General features: G+C 40.7%; 1 protein-coding gene across 1 annotated transcript in view; it reads left to right on the plus strand.

The window, feature by feature from the left end:
• The window catches only part of LOC119605399 (gustatory and odorant receptor 63a), a 31,987-nt gene extending 12,079 nt beyond the window's left edge, over positions 1-19,908 (plus strand). The window contains exons 2-6 of the mRNA XM_037958521.1: positions 17,930-18,079; positions 18,496-18,678; positions 18,742-18,999; positions 19,060-19,500; positions 19,579-19,908. Coding sequence (XP_037814449.1) covers positions 17,930-18,079; positions 18,496-18,678; positions 18,742-18,999; positions 19,060-19,500; positions 19,579-19,815 — 1,269 coding nt within the window. The 3' untranslated portion in view covers positions 19,816-19,908. The remainder of the gene's footprint in view (positions 1-17,929; positions 18,080-18,495; positions 18,679-18,741; positions 19,000-19,059; positions 19,501-19,578) is intronic.
• Positions 19,909-20,137: the final 229 nt, after the last annotated feature.

The following is a 20,137-nucleotide window of genomic DNA, read 5'->3' on the forward strand; positions in this document are numbered from 1 at the left end:
CACATTGCCAGAACGTATGCACGGGGGACGAGCCGATGATAAGCTGCCCTTTAGCAGCATCATCACCGTCTTGTCCATAGCCCCCTCCACACCAACGCTACTAAACCACGCATTAACGCGACGCATAACCTCCCCCCCAATGGTTTCTATAACAGCACGAGACTGTCCTTCCACCTTGATGAGGAGGTCATCCGCATACGCACACAGCTTACAAGTACGTACAAGGTCACCCAGCAAAGGGTCCATCATGAGGTTCCATATAAATGAACCACAAATGGATCCCTGTGGGCAACCGCGCACAACATCTTTCCAAACCGTGCCGCTGGCACCAACAATACAAGCTTTCCGACCGTTGAAGTAACTCTGCCAAAGAGCTATCTCTTGGCAGTTCAGTTCTCGAAGCCTACGCAAAATTGCACTCCAGGAGAGATAAACAAACGGACCCTTAAAATCCACAAATGTGCCCAAGACATATTTGGCCGTAAAATTACTCACAGTACTGCGAACATGTTGCCAAGCGTCCTCAACACTCATGCCCTCTTTAAAGCCTAACTGAAACTCAGAAGATGACGGCCTGGCGATCTCATTTAGTCGAAACACCATCATCCTTTCGAGCACTTTTCCAAGTACAGGGAGGAGACTGATGCCCCGATAAGAGCGAGGATTACTCCTCACCCTATAGGGAGACTTCAGGAGAACGACGTCCCGAGCAATCTTCCAAGCTTCAGGAAAGCAGCCCTCCAGATATTCTGCCACGGCCTTCCGGATGCTTTTCCACATCTCTCGAGTAATCAATACCTGGCGATTTTCTGCTTTTGACGCGGCAAACAGTGTCAGATATTTTAAATCTTTCCAAGATCGGAGGGCCATCCACTCTCCCAGGGGAAAGTAGAACAGCATACTCCTCACAAGGAAAGAAAACATCCAACAGAAGGCTCATGCAATCCCCCCATGTTGACAATACAGTATCGCCAACATGAAGGGATCCCAAGTCCTCAAGTCTACTTCTACCCCTCAAGTCTACTTCTACCCCTGCAGATGTGGTAAACCGCACCCCAATAGTCATTTATATCAGCGGTTCCCACCGATTTTTACTTCGCGGACCCCTTGAAGAACTTATTTAATTTCGCGGACCCCCATACATATTTTTTTTGATATCTTATTGTTCTAAATAATTGTCCATCCGAAAATTGACCTAGTTCATTAATTCCTAGGTCTAATAAATGTAGAGATGTCATATCTATAAAATATTCCCGTACTTTGCGAATATATAATATTTCAGATAGGTTTTCAATTGCATGTTTTGAAGATAGAATGACTTCTTTGTTGATATGTTAACATGATGTTTAATTTTATGATCGTGAGATCTTTCATGTTCATTTTTCTTCAAGGTAGCGAAAAGGTTTCTTTATCAAATATTGTCACATGTGCTTAAGGAGTCACGTTTCAAAAATTTGTTGCGATTGCAAAGGGTGAACTGAGTAAGTGAGCTAAGTTTTCGGGAAAATAATATAAGAAAGTTGGACTTCTTCTATGTTGTTGCGGAATGCGTTATCCGCATAATATATGATTTGAACTCTTTGTTAAAGTACTGTGAATTTGGAACTTAAATTTGAATTTTAAAATACCAACGAATTATTTTACTTCATGGTTTTTGGCTACATATTTACGCGAAACGCTATGGATTTTCTGATGTTAATTTAATAATATGTATTGGTCAACAAAATCAAGTTAAAATCTGTGTATCACGTCGGATTGGAATATTTATAAAGATATACATAAAGAGTCACCTCTGTTTTGGAAATATATAATTTTAGTCCTTTCAAACAAGAACACTTTTGCTTACAATTTGATAAACTTAAATCTGTAATAAGCTTGTCTTTGAATTAAACTTCATACTCCGGTACCAGTATCCCTAATTTAATTGTAAGGCAGAGTATTATTTGTCTGAAATAAAAACCATTATTTCAGTACATATACAGGAAATAAAAATTACAAATCACGCAATACTTTATTTTATAAAAGTTATACAATAAATTTGTAGGGCCTAGCTTCTTCCTGATAAACAACCGAAAAAATAAAATTCAAAAAGTCACCAAAAAATTTGGGATTATTGCACAAAAATTGGAGATATGTACATACATACATATAAAAGCAGAATATTGTTTATTCATGGTTTTTTTCGTTCGTCTTCGCGGACCCCCTAGGATTTTACTACGGACCACTAGGGGTCCGCGGACCCCCATTTGGGAACCGTTGATTTATAATGTCCCGTTCGAAGTCTCTCCACTCGTCCTCTTTCACTCTAACAATCATGTCCTTATACGTACGTAAAGCCGAAAGATAGTCAGTTTTGCGTTGAACTAAATCCTCTGCGTTAGTGAATCTGGCTCTCTGGAATCGCTTCCGGAGACGCCTGACAGACCTTCGCATTAGATCCAGCTCACGATTCTACCACTTCACTTTGCTGAACCTTGTCTTACGACGTCGACCCAATATAGTGTCATTAGTGTGACACATCAACTGATCTATCTTACCGACCTGGTCATATATCGTCAGTATCCTAAAGTCATCAATCGGCACCACTGAGGCCACCGGCCGAAAACTCAATGAGCCTATGGTCACTTACACTCCAGTCATTACACACCCTCCACCTAAAGTCAAATGCTGTCATAGCTGCACCATGGGCAGCTGTATGCTCAATGTCACTGGTACCCATAGGACCGTCAAAAGTATACAGGTCACTCGGCTCAATCACCACCATGACGCACTTGGCAACCAGACATTCGCTAATCATAACTCCTCGTATATAGTTCTGGTGACCAGGGGCTAACCTGTCCATCTTACTGAACCAAATACGAGAGCATGCATTTGCGTCTAAGCTTAGGATTACAGGATAACTACTCCCGAGGAGTAGTACCGAATCCAAGTAACTTAAGTACGGTTCCAATGGATAACCAAACCTACAGTATACGCTAACCTGGATCACCCTACCGAAACTACCTTCGACGGAGATACTAATACCTAACTGGCTGCTACTCAAAACTGTACAGTCCAAGTCGCTGTCACACACTATAACGGCCGCATTCCCCCCTCGTCAGTAAACGACCGTACACCCCCCGGCAATCCTCTTATGCGGCCACCCGATGTATACGGCTCCTGTACAAGTGCAAAAGTCGCACCTCGGACACGCATAGCTTGCACCAATTCGCACATTACTGCATATGACCGCCGGCAGTTGAGCTGCAAAAGATTAATGGAGTTGGGATCTATGACATCTAATGTCTGGCGTTCGCTCTAGCAACCATAGCGCTATATACCGGACAGGCGGCCGACATCATAAGATGATCAGCTGGAGGCCCCTTGAAGGCACAGTTCCTACAATGAATCTCGTTAACACATCGTGATGCCATATGGCCAACATGTCCGCAGAGGCGGCACACACCCTCCGTCATCCTGCATTCTCTCACCGTGTGATCGAAGCCCAGGCATCGGAAACAGCTATGCATGGCACACAGTGGTATAGGAAAAAAAAAAAGAGGGAAATAATTCGGTAACTTCTAAACGGTTAATCCGATTTTAATGAAATTTGGTATGCACTAAGAGGAGGTATTGTCGAGTTTAGGTTTTGAATTTGGACCTTATAGGCCAACCAGGGGCCCGGCGGGGGGTCCTCAAATTAGGACACCTCGGCTATGTTAAATTTTTAAAACGATCCTATTTCTTCATTTGAGTTCCGATTTAAAAAAAATTCGTATATAGAATGTCCTCATCGAGCACTATAAAAAATGCAGTAAATTATGTCTTATAGTTTAGGAGATATTCGCATTTGAAAATTAAAATTTTAAAATTTTTACCGTCCTTACTTTAGTTTTTTTGATAATAGCGGGTCCAAATATTCCCGATTTTCGCCATTTTTTTATTCGCTTAACAACAAGTTTATATATCAAGCAGTGAAAGAATTATGTAAAAATCATGACTGAGTCCAAAGTTATAGGCATTTTAATTTAAAAAATAAAAAAAGGCGATTTTTTGTCATTTTTTTGGGAAAAAAGTATTTTTTTCTTTTTAAGTTATCTAAAAAGTTTCTAAGAAGATGTATATAGAATTTATACTTTTTGGAAAGCTGACTTTACATAAAGTACGATAAATGAAACAAAATCTAAAAATTTTTGATACCGAGGGGACCAGGTCCATCCAAAAAACCCTATTTTTTGTGGAAAATTCAATTTTGAGCAAAAATTCTCAAATCGCATAGTCGATATCAAATTATTGTGACCTGTTTTATATGACCCAATATGTTCTTAATCACTTTGTAACGGATTTCGATAACCCCGCCCCTGGTATGGATATAATAGGCAAAAAACCAAAAAAATCCCATTTTTGGGATTTTTAAAAACTTTTTTGGGAATTCCGGGATTTCTAATAATAGTAATTTTGTCTATTTTTCAAAACTGTATATAATTTTTGAAAATTAAAAAATTCGCGGAATACTTTTTTTAAAAAAAATTAAAAAATGTTTTTTATTCAGTTTTTGCGAAGATACAATTTTTTCAAATTGCAATAAAAATTTTATTTATGTATATTTTTTGATGAAATTTTACAGTTAGGTAGATTTTTTTACTCAAAATCCAAAATTAAATAAAAATTTCGAATTTTCTTATTAGAAATCCCGGAATTCTCAAAAAAGTTTTAAAAAATCCCGAAAATGGGATTTTTTGGTTTTTTGCCTATTATATCCATACCAGGGGTGGGGTTATCGAAACCCTTTACAAAATGATTAAGAACATATTGGGTCATATAAAACAGGTCACAATAATTTGATATCGACTATGCGATTTGAGAATTTTTGCTCAAAATTGAATTTTCCATAAAAAATAGGGTTTTTTTGGATGGACCTGGTCCCCTCGGTATCAAAAATTTTTAGGTTTTGTTTCATTTATCGCACTTTATGTAAAGTCAGCTTTCCAAAAAGTATAAATTCTATATACATCTTCTTAGAAACTTTTTAGATAACTTAAAAAGAAAAAGATACTTTTTTCCCAAAAAAATGACAAAAAATCGCTTTTTTTTTATTTTTTAAATTAAAATGCCTATAACTTTGGACTCAGTCATGATTTTTACATAATTCTTTCACGGCTTGATATATAAACTTGTTGTTAAGCGAATAAAAAAAATGGCGAAAATCGGGAATATTTGGACCCGCTATTATCAAAAAAACTAAAGTAAGGACGGTAAAAATTTTAAAATTTTAATTTTCAAATGCGAATATCTCCTAAACTATAAGATATAATTTACTGCTACGACGACATTTTTTATAGTGCTTGATGAGGAGATTCTATATACGAAATCGTTTTAAAAATTTAACATAGCCGAGGTGTCCTAATTTGAGGACCCCCCGCCGGGCCCCTGGTTGGCCTATAAGGTCCAAATTCAAAACCTAAACTCGACAACACCTCCTCTTTGTGCATACCAAATTTCATTAAAATCGGATTAACCGTTTAGAAGTTACCGAATTATTTCCCTCTTTTTTTCCTATACCACTGTGTGGCATCGTATGGGCGCACCATAAATGAAAATCATTTCACGTAACACCATTATCTAGCAATTGCTACATGGCCTCATTACTGTCCTCCAGAACAACACTGACCGGCCCGCCTGTAGACTTCCAGGTAGCAGAAACCAACCGTACCGACCTCTTAAACTCCTCAGGAGTCATCCTACGCCTGTAATTCAGGTCATAGAGCTCCCCCATAAACTCAACCGGAGAAATTTCCGGATGGACTCGCTGAACCACCACCTTTGGACCCAACTTATCATTCACCGACACTTCTAAACCGACTTCCCCAAACTTCTCGTTGGTTGCCACCTTCTCCCTTTCAGCCACTGATGGTGTGCGTATGACCGCACCATCACTACGACGTAGAGGCCTCAGCTCATGCACACGCACGCCCAAAGTAGGGCCAACCTCCTTCACCACCTTCTCCACCACCTCATTCGACGAAACACCCCTCTTTCCTTTGACAGCCACCGACCAGGTTTCTACAGGCTTCGGCAAATTGGCAGCAGGCGCTACAGCAGCAGTAGCAGCAGGAACAGCAGGAGCTCTCTTGAGAGCAGAGATACAAGCCGAGACGGCTCAAATCGGCGCGGCTGGCCGCCGGTAATATTTTGCAAGCCGCGCCGCCGCCGACTTCTTTTGGATCAAGATCTATGCCGACTTAAACGTAGCCGCTGATAAAGATTAGAATCGCACATGTATTTCAGAACATAATTTCACCAATTTCAACGGAGTTGCCACTATTTTAAATTCTTATGGCAAATTGAAAAGAGAGAAGAGAGAGTGCTAATATTAAAATAGTGAACACTACTATAAATGTCCATTTTCTGCAGAAAAAAACTTATATAGAGACAGGTTTCTATGTAATAGACTATTATACAAAGATTTTTCAATATAATAAACCTTAAAAGGTCAATTTCTAAAGAAAAAGTTAAATTGAGCCGACAATTTAGCCGCCGCCGATATTTTCTGTAATAAGCCGCCGCCGCCGATCATTTCGCATCGGCTTGTATCTCTGCTTGAGAGCCGACGTTGATCTGGACGCCACTACAGGAGTCGCAGGAACTTGAAGTTGGACTGACCCGCCTCCAATACCTCCAGCTTACTCTTCAATTTCTGCCGCATTTCAAAGAATCTTCCTACCTAGTATGAGATCAACACCATCAACTAGAACAGCTTCCATCATCGCCTGCGTGATCTCGTTAGCGCCTACCACCGTCTGATTTAAGATCCTGACGCTTGGCGAAGCCGAAGAGACTCGTCCAGCCGCAGCAACGGCTGCTGCTAGCAGGGCTAGACGAGTCGTTACACCACTCAGATTCGGCAGATTTTCAGCAACGGGAGCAGTAACACCAGAAGCAGCACGCCTGGCCATCTTGGACCCGAGCTTAAACCTCTTGCCCGACCCCTTACCAAAATTGTTGGCAACCTCCTCCGTCTCCGTGCTAGACAGCTCACTGTCGGTATGCCTTAGCCTTATTGTTGCCACCGGCGGCTCAAAATTGAAAGCCGTCGTGTCCGACGCGTCACCCTTCGGCACCGGCTTTGATGCCGAGACAGTAGGAATCTCGTTAATCCATTCATGCGCGTCACTAATTTGATGACGAGGCATTTGGTTATTTTTTTTTACGAACGATCCCACCAATCACACCCACTCCTCCCCGATCAAGGAGTGACCAGGCCCCACGTCCGTACTAACTAAGACCGAGCTAAGCAGAAACGTCCTACAAAACTTAAGCCTGATAACCGCAGGCTGCACGTAAACTACTTTAATGTCGAAGATACACAAAATTATTTCTGCAAACTCCTCAATTGAGAGGCCTGCAGGGTCTAATTTACCGGATGCCACTCTAACCGATAGCCGATCTCAAACTGCGCGGATCCACGAATCTACGATGCGAAATAATACCTCCTATCATAAGCCTAGTACTGATTATAGCGGTGTCACTTTTCCTAATCATCCCCCATTCTAATAGCATATCAACTGATTCCCTACACCAAATACCTCTCCAATACAAAGTAATTGCACCGAAATGCAATTGGTCACATCCGTAAAGATCTAGCAAGGCCCTAATCACGCCCTAGTTATTGTACTTGTTCGTATTTTCTCTGTGCATTTCAGACATAACACGAACATCTACGTAGGTCTTTTCCCCTTTGTAAGCCACTATATCCGGAATCCGGATACCATTGATTGTTTGCAAACGTCCTTCTACTACTGTCGTGAAACCCTTACCCCTTAAACTTCTGTCAACATATTTAACTACACTGTCATGTCTCTTCATTCGATCAGCCCTAGTTTTATAACATACTGAACAATATAATTATGAGTCACTTGAGCTTCGCAGCCCGCACGGCACCTTCGATTGGATGTCCTACCACGGGATGGTATGCGTAACTATATACAATTTATAAAGTCCCTACCCTAAGAAGCCTGGTAGGATCTCTCACCCAACGGTTGGATTGTTTGTGGTCTTTACTTTGTAATAGACGACGCCCATCGAAGGAGTCATACAGCCGCTTGGCTCAATAGGCTCTCATATCCCCCTTACTCAGGATCCTCATATCTCCTGCCAAAAGTCTTCTTTCTACTTTGGCGACCTCCGTAGCTGCGAAAGTGTATGCTAGTGGTAATTGTAGGTTCCTCAGACGCTCAAGTCGTAATAGAGGTGCCTGTCACCTGAGTGCGACTAGTCTCAAGCCGCCGTCTTCAACCAACGCATAGAAGAAAGCCACCGGGACATCGTTCGTAATGCCTAATGGTCCGATCGATTACATTTAAACAACCGAGCATAACGTTCCCAAGGGTCAGTACATGATAAAGTTGAGGAATCAATATAGTCCGTAGAGCAAACAATCTTTGTTGTGGCTTTAAGGGTGCTCTAGTGAGCCGATCTAACTTCACAATAAGGTCCCTCTTCAGATACATCTTCGATTTCCCATCTGCAGTAAATGTTACACGCTATCTTGAACTCCTATTGAACTACGTCAGATTTCTTCTGTTTGACTGTCTTTTAATGGATACAGAAAGACATTTGGCGCTATTCAACCGGAGTCCATATGATAGAAGGAATTCGCTTGTAATATCCAGCAATTTTTGAAGAACTAACGGAGTTGAGGCCCAGATTACAAGGTCGTCAGCAAAAGCGCCAATATTTATCATTTGATTACCTATCCCGCATCCGAGTTCTACTGGGAGTTTACGGATCAGTATGTCCAAAACTATATTGAACAGTACTGGAGATAGGGTATCTCCTTGTTTTACCCCTCTGCCGTTTAAAACTAATTGATCCGACTCCCAAGTATCACCCGCGAAAGAAAGTCGACAAGCTCCTGTGGCAAGCCGTACAATTGTAGTGTTCCTAAGATTGCCTTATGGGACACTGAATCAAACGCTTTACTGACGTCCAATACTGCTATATGACAGGACTCGAAATTCTGATGATGGACCCTGAGAAGTAGGTCGATCATGGTCGTGTTATCGACACATCCATCCGTGGGCATGAAACATTTCTGCCTGCGTTCAAAATTAATGCACTTAAATATTCTCGCCAGAATAAAATGAAGCCACCGAAGGAGAATTGAAGATAGGGTTATGGGTCGGTAATCTTCAGGAAGCGAGGGCTCTTGATTCTTCGGTATGAAGATTGTCCTGGACACACGGAATCTTCTAGGTATCTTACCACTCCACATCATCAGGTTAAATATTCGAACCAACACGTTTGTTGGAATAGACCAGATTTGCATCGATGTGATCCCATCCGGGCGAGGTGGCAAGAGAAGGCTCGGACCCCTTAATCTCATTATGCTCTTTGGGGTACCAAGAATTCCCAATAAGGTACCAGTAAAGATTTTCACATTGTGGCCCCACTTCTTCCATATGTTCAAATTAGCAACTCTCAGTGCCGTCTAGAATTCTCTTTATACATCGGCCACTGTGTCTGCGAAAATTTCGCTGGACCTTGGCATATTCATGTCTACGCCTTTTTGTGAACGTAGGAGGTGGTCGGGGTAAGACCTGCCGCCGGGTTCTGAGGCGTGGAGGAAATACCTCATAAGGTGCACAGTGACTGTCAGTATCTAGATCATCTAGACTGAGCAGAAAAGTTTTAATAAGATTTTCCACTATAGGAAGAGGTCCATTCAATGGGTGTTCCACTATAGGAGCTACCTCATCGACGACTTTGGATGATTCCATAATCGCGTCCTGGTTGGGTACCCATGCACTCGCAATATCAGTTTGTCCTCAAGAGGAAGCTAAACGGTCGAGATAGGTTTGGACTTTAACCTTATAATAATCTCGCTGTCTCATATTTTTAATAGCTTCCACTGTGCGATGCACGAACCGCTCACGAAGAGCATGGTTCATGAAGCGAACGCCACCATTGTGGATCAGTTCAGCTTCGGTACATGCCAGTAACTATATTTCTTCATCATTCCATCGTGCACTTTTATCCTAGTATTCATCTGATCGGACAAATCCGGATGTGCACGTCTGATATGGACGCCTAGACCCGATTTAGTCGAGAATGAGCGACCACATACGACACAGAGATGTGGAGTAACAGTCATACCGCTAGCCCCGACTGGTTCTCCACTGTCTTCACCTGCCTGCTCAGGTGTTTTTTGATTGAGATGGTGAGTACCTTGGGCGGAAGGTACCATCTGGTTAGAAGAATTTGTCATTGATGAGCCTGGGGCGGCAAGCAACATCTGGTTAGAATTTCTGTCCCCTAATCGAGACATTGGGTTAGATGTAGTGGAATTGAAAGTGTTGACTCTTGTACCTGTCACCCTACTTTATTCAGGTACAGAGGATTGATTCATAGTTCCCAATGTTTCTCTAATAGCTCGCTCTCTTAGATTCATGGATGTACCGGGAGTACTATCCAACCTTCCGTCAAAATCGGTACGCCGTGCTGATACACGACGATTTATATTTATATTATTATTTCTATTACTTTCATGATTCGCGCCGATTTAAAAGAGTCGAAGGGGGAAGATGCGTTTTAGTTTCCTAATGAGATACTCTGGGTAGTCGCATCAGGGTGGGTGATACAAATCCTCTTAATGTGATTCTCAGTGAATCTCATTGTTAACAATGTATATATTCAACACCTTCTCTGTATGTTCTGTGATGATTATATACTCCACTTCTTAACGTTACCGGTTGGTATCACGAGGAGGTATGAGTTCTTAAAAAGAGACACACCTTACCAACCTTAAGAGAGTCATAGTTACTCCCGCTGTTTATCCGCGCTTACTTGAATTTCTTCACTTTTTCAAGCACTAGGCAGAAGTCACATTGTGTCAACACCCACTAGGGCCATCACAATGCTTTGTTTTAATTAGACAGCCGGATTCCCAAAGTCCGTGCCAGTTCTGAATTGATTGTTAATTGATAGTCGTTATAATTTAAAAGGAATATATCTTGCGATAATTCCCTAAAAATTTTAGCAAGAAAGTTCCACAATTGGCTACGTAACTAATATCCGGGGAACAAGATCCGAAAATCTCTATTTACCCAGAACGAGTACATAAACCATGTTATTGCTTCCCAATCAAGCCCGACTATCTCAATCTTCAGAGCCAATCCTTATCCCGATGTTACGGATCTAATTTGCCGACTTCCCTTACCTACATTATTCTATCGACTAGAGACTCTTCACCTTGGAGACCAGCTGCGGATATTGGTACGGCCTGTTGAGTAGTTTGCGTGACCCCACTATAAATTTTGAAGGTCCGAGGAGAAAATATCGAACTAATATTTATCACAGCGCCCTCTTTCGGCGGTATACTCTATAGCATTAAATCGTCGCCGAAGTAAAATAAATACAAACTGGCTATAAAAAGCTTAAACTAATGCGCTTACTCAACACTAGAGGCGCTGCAACACTGTTCTAAAAATAAACATAACGTGCAATTACAGAGTTGTACATAAAAAAAGCTTTCTTCTACCCTTCACTTTCACCACCTTTCTCCTCTATCCCTTTCCAAACAAAGTAACACGGTCTATGTATTTATAAGCATTAATGCCTGAGTGTTACTTGTCTTAAAAAAAATACATATGGTGAATTTCATGAAGAAAATGAAGAATGAAGAAAAAGCTATCTGAACTCCTTTCTAAAATTTTTTTTCGAATACCAATGGGTGAAAAGTTACACTCATTTGAATAAAACCCTGTGTGACCAAAATGTCCAACTTTGACCCCCTATAAGTCCGGCAGTTCTTGATCGACAGAGCTAAAAAATCTGTGTCTGACCTACTATCCAATAGTACTAACCTTAATACAAATTTCGTCAAAATCGATTTTTTGAGTTGGGTCACATGACATGAAATTGCCCATATACAATTTATCTCAGATAGTTTCTGGGAACATAATAGGTTAGGTTAGGTTAGGTTAGGTTGATAGGAGGATGTATACTACATCAAATCCGAAGAAATACACCTAGGCCACTATCGGGCCTGTTGTGCGCTCCAATTCAAGAAAAAAAAAAAAAAAAAAAAAAAAAAAAAAAAAAAAAGTTGTTTATTGAATGTTCAGAAACTCAGTTTCCTGGACGTAATTCCTAAGAATCTTCCAATCGGTGTTGGTTAAGAATGTTATTTCCGGAATAACATCACTTCCAAGATACTTGGATCTAACTTCGACGAATGCCTGACAATGGCAAAGAAAGTGCTCCAGAGTTTCACTGTCCTCTCCACATGCTCTACATTCGTCTGAATTCGCACGTCCAATTTTGTATAGATGTGCTCGTAATCCTGTGTGTCCACTGAGAATACGTACCATCATACTAACCTCAGACTTGCTCATTTTGAGAAGATTTCTCGTCTTGCTCTCATCAGGGTCACCCCATAGAATCTTTGTGGTTCTACCCACCGTTTCATTATTCCAAGAGGCCTTATGGGATTCTCTCATCCATATTTTTAATTCAGCTTTTGTTGCGTCGAATGGTTTTGCGTTTGTCAGGTTAACTACATCGAGCTCCCTTCCCTTTAAAGCTATTACATTCGCCCTTTCGTTGCCGATTACTCCCGAGTGGCCTGGTACCCATATGATGTGAACCTTACCTCTGGGAGAGTATTCAGTTAAAGCTTTCTTACAATCCAATACGGTCTTAGATTTAATTCTATCACCTGATATCGCACAAATTGCCTTCTGGCTGTCGGTAAATATATTAAGCCCTGTGGGCGCCATATTTATTCTAATCCAATTTACACATTCCGTTATTGCTCGTACTTCTGCCTGGAAGCTTGTGTTATGATTAGGTAAACGGTGGTATATTTCTGTTTCTGGGTCTTCAATATAGAACCCCAGACCCACTTTGTCCCCTAATTTAGAGCCATCCGTGTAGCAACGGATTCCTACTGGTATTTGCTCTAATGTTCCGCTTGACCAAGACATTCTATCTGGGATTAGCGTTTCAAAGTTTCCGACATATTCAGTGTCTGGTATGCGATCAGGCTCGTCCGATGAATGTGTATAACCTTCCAATGTGTCCAGTATACATTGATGACGTGTCCTATAACCGTTTTTGGCCAGTTCGCCTAAAGTAAAGAGCCGTTCGGCTGTAAGCGCCGCCTCATATCTTATATATGTTTCAATGGGTGGAATATCTAGCAACGTTTCCAGAGCCTTGGTTGAAGTAGTACACATGGCACCACTTATACCCAAGCAGCATGTACGCTGAACTCCCTGTAGTAGTTTGATATTACACTTTTTGTCCAAAGCAGTCCACCAGATTATTGAAGCATAAGCTAGAATTGGTCTAATTACACTTTTATAAAGCCAATTTGTCATAGTAGGACTAAGACCCCATTTCATGCCTATGGTTCTCCTACATATCGCCCAGCACCGATGTGCCTTGTTGATCCTATCCTCTATGTGGTGTCTCCATTTTAATTTCCGGTCAAGTATTACACCTAAGTACTTAACTTTGTCTGTCACCGGTATCTTCTTGCCCAAGAAGCAAGGTTCAGTATATGTAGAAATTTTTGTCTTTCTTGTGAAAAGACAGATTTCCGTCTTCGCCGGGTTAACATTGAGGCCTCTCGGTTGAGCCCAGCTCAAGGCCGTATTCAGAGCCTCCTCAGCTCTTCTACACAAGTAATTTGGATCCTTTCCCTTTAAAAGTATTACGACATCGTCTGCATAGCAGACAGGTCTAAGTCCTTTCTCGGTTAGGGTCCTTAGGAGGCTATTAATCGTGGTGACCCAGAGTAAAGGTGACAAAATGCCACCCTGTGGTATACCGCGAAATACCTTTTTCCTGATAGTTATATCGTACATCTCGCAGCTTATCCATCTGTTCCTTAGCATGTAGTTGATCCAGTTACGGAGCACCCGGTCAACATAAAACTGGTCTAGGGATTGGATAAGGGTATCAGTGTGCACGTTATTGAAAGCGCCTTCGATGTCAATGCATACTGCCAGTGTATACAGTTTGCTATCGAAAGATTCACCTATGTAGTGGACAACTTCATTTAAAGCGGTTTCCACCGATCGTCCCTTTACATAAGCATGCTGCTTATATTTAAGGTCATTGTATGGTATGCTGCTTTTAACCATGCTATCGACTATCCGTTCCAAGGTTTTAAGTAGGAAGGACGTAAGACTTATCGGTCGATAAGACTTAGGTGTCGCATAGCTAGGTTTCCCTGGTTTGGGTATAAATATTACCCTTGCATCCTGCCATTTAACTGGGGTATATGCCAATTTTAAGCATGCAGTGAATATCTGTGACAGATGTACGGAAACCAGTCCCGCCTCCATCTGCAAAAGTGCCGGGAAAATTCCATCCGGCCCTGCAGCTTTATAGGGAGCAAAGCTCTTGATTGCCCCTTTCACCATGTCAGTTGTAATAACTATTTCCGTGTTACCCTCCCCTTCCTCCAATATCGATTCATCTATGTTATTCGATATACCGGGTGGGAAATGAGAATCCATTAGGAGTTTCATTGTCTCCTCCATATCCTCAAGCCTCCTGCCCGTGTCATCGATCATAGATTCCGGTTGGACATGAGTTTTGGATAGGAATTTTTTTATCTTCGATACGTCATTTACGCTATCTACCTGTTCACAGAAAAGTTTCCAGGAGTCTCGTTTGGCTTTTCGAACGATTTTCTTATATTCACCAAGTTTATTACGATACTCATCCCAGTATACTGCGGTCTTTTTACGCCGTGCCCGGTTAAATAGTTTGCGAAGAGTCTTCCCAAGGTTCCGGATCTCCCCAGTTACCCAGGGTTTTTCCTGGGCAGATCTCCGCTCTCGCAGAGGGCAGCTGTCCTCGAACGATTCAACCAGGGCACTTGTGAACGTTTCCACTTTGGCATCTATATCCTCTTTATTTCGACATTGAAAAGTGTCCTGACCTAAACGGTTCTTTAGTAAGGTCCCGAACATTGTCCAATTAGTTTTAGACTTATTCCGAAACTTTATCGGCTTTGGTGGTGGCCTTAGTATTTTGAATCTTATGTACCGATGATCAGAAAAGGAGTGCTCGTCCGAAACTCTCCAATCCTGAATTTCGTTTATAAGCTCTTCTGAACATATAGTTATATCTAATACTTCTTCTCTGATTCTATTGACGAAGGTAGCTTTATTACCTAAGTTCAATGTTATCAAGTCTTTAGTATTAAAGAAATCCATGAGGGCTTGTCCCCTGCGATTGGTGTTTGTACTACCCCAAGCTACATGATGCGAGTTGGCATCACAACCTATTACAATTTTCTTATTTTTCCTTTGTGCCTCTTCAACCAGTTTCATCAGATCCGACGTTGGTGGTAGTGTCGGAGAATCGAAAGGCAGGTAAATAGATGCAAGGAATATGTTGCCACGACCTTGCTTCAGCACCGTTGCATCCGATGTTGATAATCCTGTTGAGAGGAGAAAACATAAGTTCTTGTGACATAAGATACATGTTCTCGGGCGAGATCCTGTATCAGCGTAGAAAAGTTGGAAATTTACGTGATTTAATCCAGAAACCTTGTTGCGAATCGTCCAAGGTTCCTGGATTAAAGCTATATGTATTTTACCTGTGTTGATTTTAGCCATCAGAGCGTTGGTAGCTGTCTCGCTCCGATGGAGGTTTATTTGGATAACCTCAATCATGGTCATCCATTAAACTGTCTTCCAGCGAGTTGGTGGTCACCTCCTCGCTCTTTGGATTTGACTCCTCCGGATAGCCTGAAGTGGCTATTAATGCAGTGAGTACTGTTGATGGCACTGCGGTATCCTTATCAGGCATAGGAATAGCAATATTTTTAATAGACACATTCCCAATTCTGGAGAGCATTGCTGTTCTGTCTTCTGGCGGGTGAGTGATTTCCTCCTCGCTTTTAGGATTTGACTCCTCAACGTTGCTAGTACTTGCTAATGATGCTTTGGGTACTGTCTTAGGTGTTTTAGTGTCCTTGTCGGGGCCGGTTTTGACAGCCCTTTCAATCGGCGCCTTCCCAATTTTGGAAAGGGCAACTACACTTTCTTCTGGCGAGTTAATGGTAAATTCCTCGATTTTAGGATTTGACTCCTCAACGTTATCAGTAGTGGATACTGATGCTGTGGTCTTAGGTTTTTTAGTGTCCTTTTCGAGGCTTGTTGTAACAGCCCTTCCAATCGGCACCTTCCCAATTTTGAATATGACAGATTTAGAGGCGAAGTAAGCCCTACCTTTATTCTTGGCAAGACTAGCCATGGATTTCTGGTCGATACCTATTACAAATAAAGTTCCCTCAGGTTCTTCTTTCCTGTAAAAGACATCCCATTTTTCCACGGCCAGCTCAGCATTTTGACCTCCAAGAATTGCCAGTATACGTTCATTAGCCAGTTTACTGCCCCATCCTTTTATGTAGACAGTGGACTTTAGGAGCACCGGAAGCTCGCTCTTCTTTGCCAGTCCCAGCCTAGCGCCGTCCCAGGGAGGAGGGATACTTTCCACCAAGTTCTTTAGGGTGCTAACACATTGGTGAGATGCCAACCTCATCAACATCACGCCCATGCTGAACTCGCAGCTCTCGCTCTCTATTGGTTGTTTGCCCTTTGAAGCGATTGCATGGTCCACTATCTTATTGTTGACCAGGTCTTCTATTTTACTCTGTTGGTCTATTGGAATTTTGCCTGTCGGATTACCGGCATCGTAAACTGCATAGCAGAGATCGTCCCGGTGCCTACTTCTGGCAACTTTGGCGTAAGATGGCGGCTCTTTTCCTTTACCTCCGTCTAGCTTCTCCTTCCTCGTTTTTCGGGGCTTCTTTTGAGATTCCCTTACCTTCGAGGTTGATTTCGCCGACGTGTTCGTCTTCGGAATATCTGGCTTGGCGTTGTCACCCTTACTCGCAGGATTCTCACTTGAGATTCCTTTGAGTGAAGTATGGCTTGGCTTCGACTGTGTATTAGAAGACGGGGAGCTCTTTTTCTTCTTAGGTTTATTCTCAGTTGTCAACTCCTCGGGAGACCTGATCCTTTTTGCCTCAGATCTTGTGAGAGAGTCCGATTTTTCCTTTGGAGTGTCGTGGGATTGACTAACTATGATTTCCTGAAGCATCTTTTTCAACTTCCTCCTCTGTGCTCCAGAAAGTCTTTTCTTAGTAATAGGTAGTTTAGCTATGCTATCACTCACCTCTTTCACCATTTGCTCTACTTCATCCTTTTTGGGATTTGCTATAATGGTATTATTTTTATTATCATCTGAGGATTCAGAGTCGGAACCCTCACCTATATTTAAAGGCTGAGGTAGCTTAGAGCTCCCTCCGAGTACATCCTTCTCTTTCACCCCTATATTTTTGCCAGCGGCATGCTGTACACTTGACGCATTGTCCGCCACGGAGGCCAAGGTACCCACCTCCGTAGTAGTATTCTGCTCACGATTGCAGGATGACGACGACACGTGACTCGCGAGTAGATCAACACTTGCCGCCGGTACTGGGTTATTTAGGCCCTGCACCGTAACTTTTATCTTTTTATTTTTATTTTCCATATTTGTTTTTTTTTTTTTTCCAGTTTTTTGGTCCGCGGGGAATATAATATTCCCAGGTGGTGGACAATCTGCCCTCCCTCAGCTTAAGTGAAATTAAAGCTGGGAGAGGACAGATGGTCCATCACCACCCCCTATCCGCCACCCGGGGACGCGCTCGGTAGGAAAAATCCGGAAAACTCCCCCGAGATTATGGGAACATAATAGGAATAAAGTAAAAAAATTATATAGGATTATTAATTTGGCTTTTTGGAATTTTTACTCTAACCTTTTTTTCAAAATTGACCAAGTTTGGATAGGGCTGTATGACAAAATATTTTCCAATTTCAACACAAATAATGACAATATTTAAAAAATACGAGACTATCCAATAATTTGCATTTATTTATTTCAGAATGTCTTTTATCGAAATATTGCTCCCATAAAATGGTTTTTAAGCATAATTGGAGCCCTGCCGATGAAACGGTCTGGACCAGGAAAAGCTAAATTCGTCATTGGATCGATTGTTTTCGCTTATTCTATTGTATTCTTTACGCTTCTAATGGTAATATAATATAGATTAATAAATAAATTTCAATAAAAAATTAATGTACAAATACTTTATCCGGGTGATACGATTTGACCCTATACGACCAGAGTTTACGAAGTCGAACTCAGTACCTAAGTAAATTTCATACAAAAATATTGCATAGAATATTTATTAAAACATGATTTCCATTTCCTTCTGTAGAAGTGATGTTTAATAACTACTGCACCCACATTACTTCCAAAAAATAACATAAAAATTACTTCTTGAGCATGGCTTCAGATGTAGTGAATTTTGAATCATATAAAAGAACATAAATTATCATTTTATTAAAAATCTGTCATGATAAATCGTTTTAACTGTGATTATTTAATTTCCATATTGTAATGCTCTCTGACGTGTAAACATTAATATTCATTTATATATTGTAATAGATTTACGTTGCCTATGTTGCAAACAATCGTATCATTATTGTTACATCACTAAGTGGACCATTTGAAGAGGCCGTCATTGCATATTTGTTTCTGGTTAACATATTACCAATATTTTTAATACCAATAATGTGGTGGGAAACTCGTAAAATATGTCGTCTTATTAATGATTGGGACGATTTTGAAGTAAGAACACGCTAAAGTCAAACAGATATGTATGTTGATGATGCTAGTTTAATTCATTTACAGATACTTTATTATCAAATATCGGGCCATAGCGTTCCCTTGAATTTAAGGCGCAGAACACGGATCATAGCTATTGCTTTGCCTATACTTTCAATACTTTCGGTGGTAATTACACATGTAACAATGGCGGATTTTGATTTGATACAGGTTGTACCCTACTGTATTTTGGATAACTTAACAGCTATGTTGGGAGCCTGGTGGTATCTCATTTGTGAAGCTCTAAGTACTACAGCTAATATTTTAGCAGAACGTTTTCAAAAGGTATTTGTATATGAGAAATGCTAATTACTAATCTGATCAAATTTCAATTTTTACTAATAGGCCTTGCGTCATATTGGTCCGGCAGCTATGGTTGCCGATTATCGAGCGCTCTGGTTGAGATTGAGCAAATTAACACGTGATACTGGCACTGCAACTTGCTACACATTCACTTTTCTAAATCTATATCTATTTTTCATAATAACTCTTTCCATTTATGGCCTAATGTCACAACTTTCCGAAGGATTCGGCATCAAGGATATTGGTCTAGCCATTACGGCATTATGGAATGTCTGTCTTTTGTTCTTTATCTGCGATCAAGCTCACTATGCATCTTTCAATGTTCGTACTAATTTTCAAAAGAAATTACTCATGGTTGAATTGAATTGGATGAACTCTGATGCTCAGACTGAAATCAATATGTTTTTACGTGCCACCGAAATTAATCCCTCGAACATCAATTGTGGTGGATTCTTCGATGTCAATCGCAATCTATTCAAAGGGGTGCGTATTGTTTGTTTATTTGTCAATTGAACTAGATCTATGATTGTAAAAAAAACGTGAAATATTCTTTATTTACAGCTATTGACAACAATGGTTACATACTTGGTAGTGTTGTTGCAATTTCAAATTAGTATTCCAACTGATATACGAACTGTTAATCGGAATGTAACAATAACCGAAGACATTTCAATGTCTGATTCTAGTATGAATAGTGAGGAAATGGAAGTTGATGTTATGACAACAATGATGACAACTCTAGCCACAACGACAACAACAAGAGCTACTGTGCCACCTGTTCGAGGTCGAAAGGGATGAATTATTCATACCAGTTGTGAAAATATATTGATGTAATATTTAGAAGTAGTTGTTTTTTTCGAAATTTATATTATAACCTTAGAAAAAATAAAATAAAATGAATTAATATTTATTTTCTCTACATGATTTCTTAATTTGAAAAGTAATCTATCTTATATATTGATCCGTAGAAGTTCCCAAAAGTAGTTTTATATTATTCCGACTATTAGTTTGGTTTTTGGACTATTTTTGTGCTAGATCCTATTGATGTTAATAATGTATTTGTGTTAAGATTTAGTTAAAACCCTTTTGTATTTGTAAACCTTGTTTTGTATTTGAGAAA

Source organism: Lucilia sericata, unplaced genomic scaffold (assembly GCF_015586225.1).
Source record: "Lucilia sericata isolate MDLA Ls3-8-SP2 unplaced genomic scaffold, ASM1558622v1 Contig000000F_arrow, whole genome shotgun sequence".
In the NCBI taxonomy this organism is placed as follows: Eukaryota; Metazoa; Arthropoda; class Insecta; order Diptera; family Calliphoridae; genus Lucilia; species Lucilia sericata.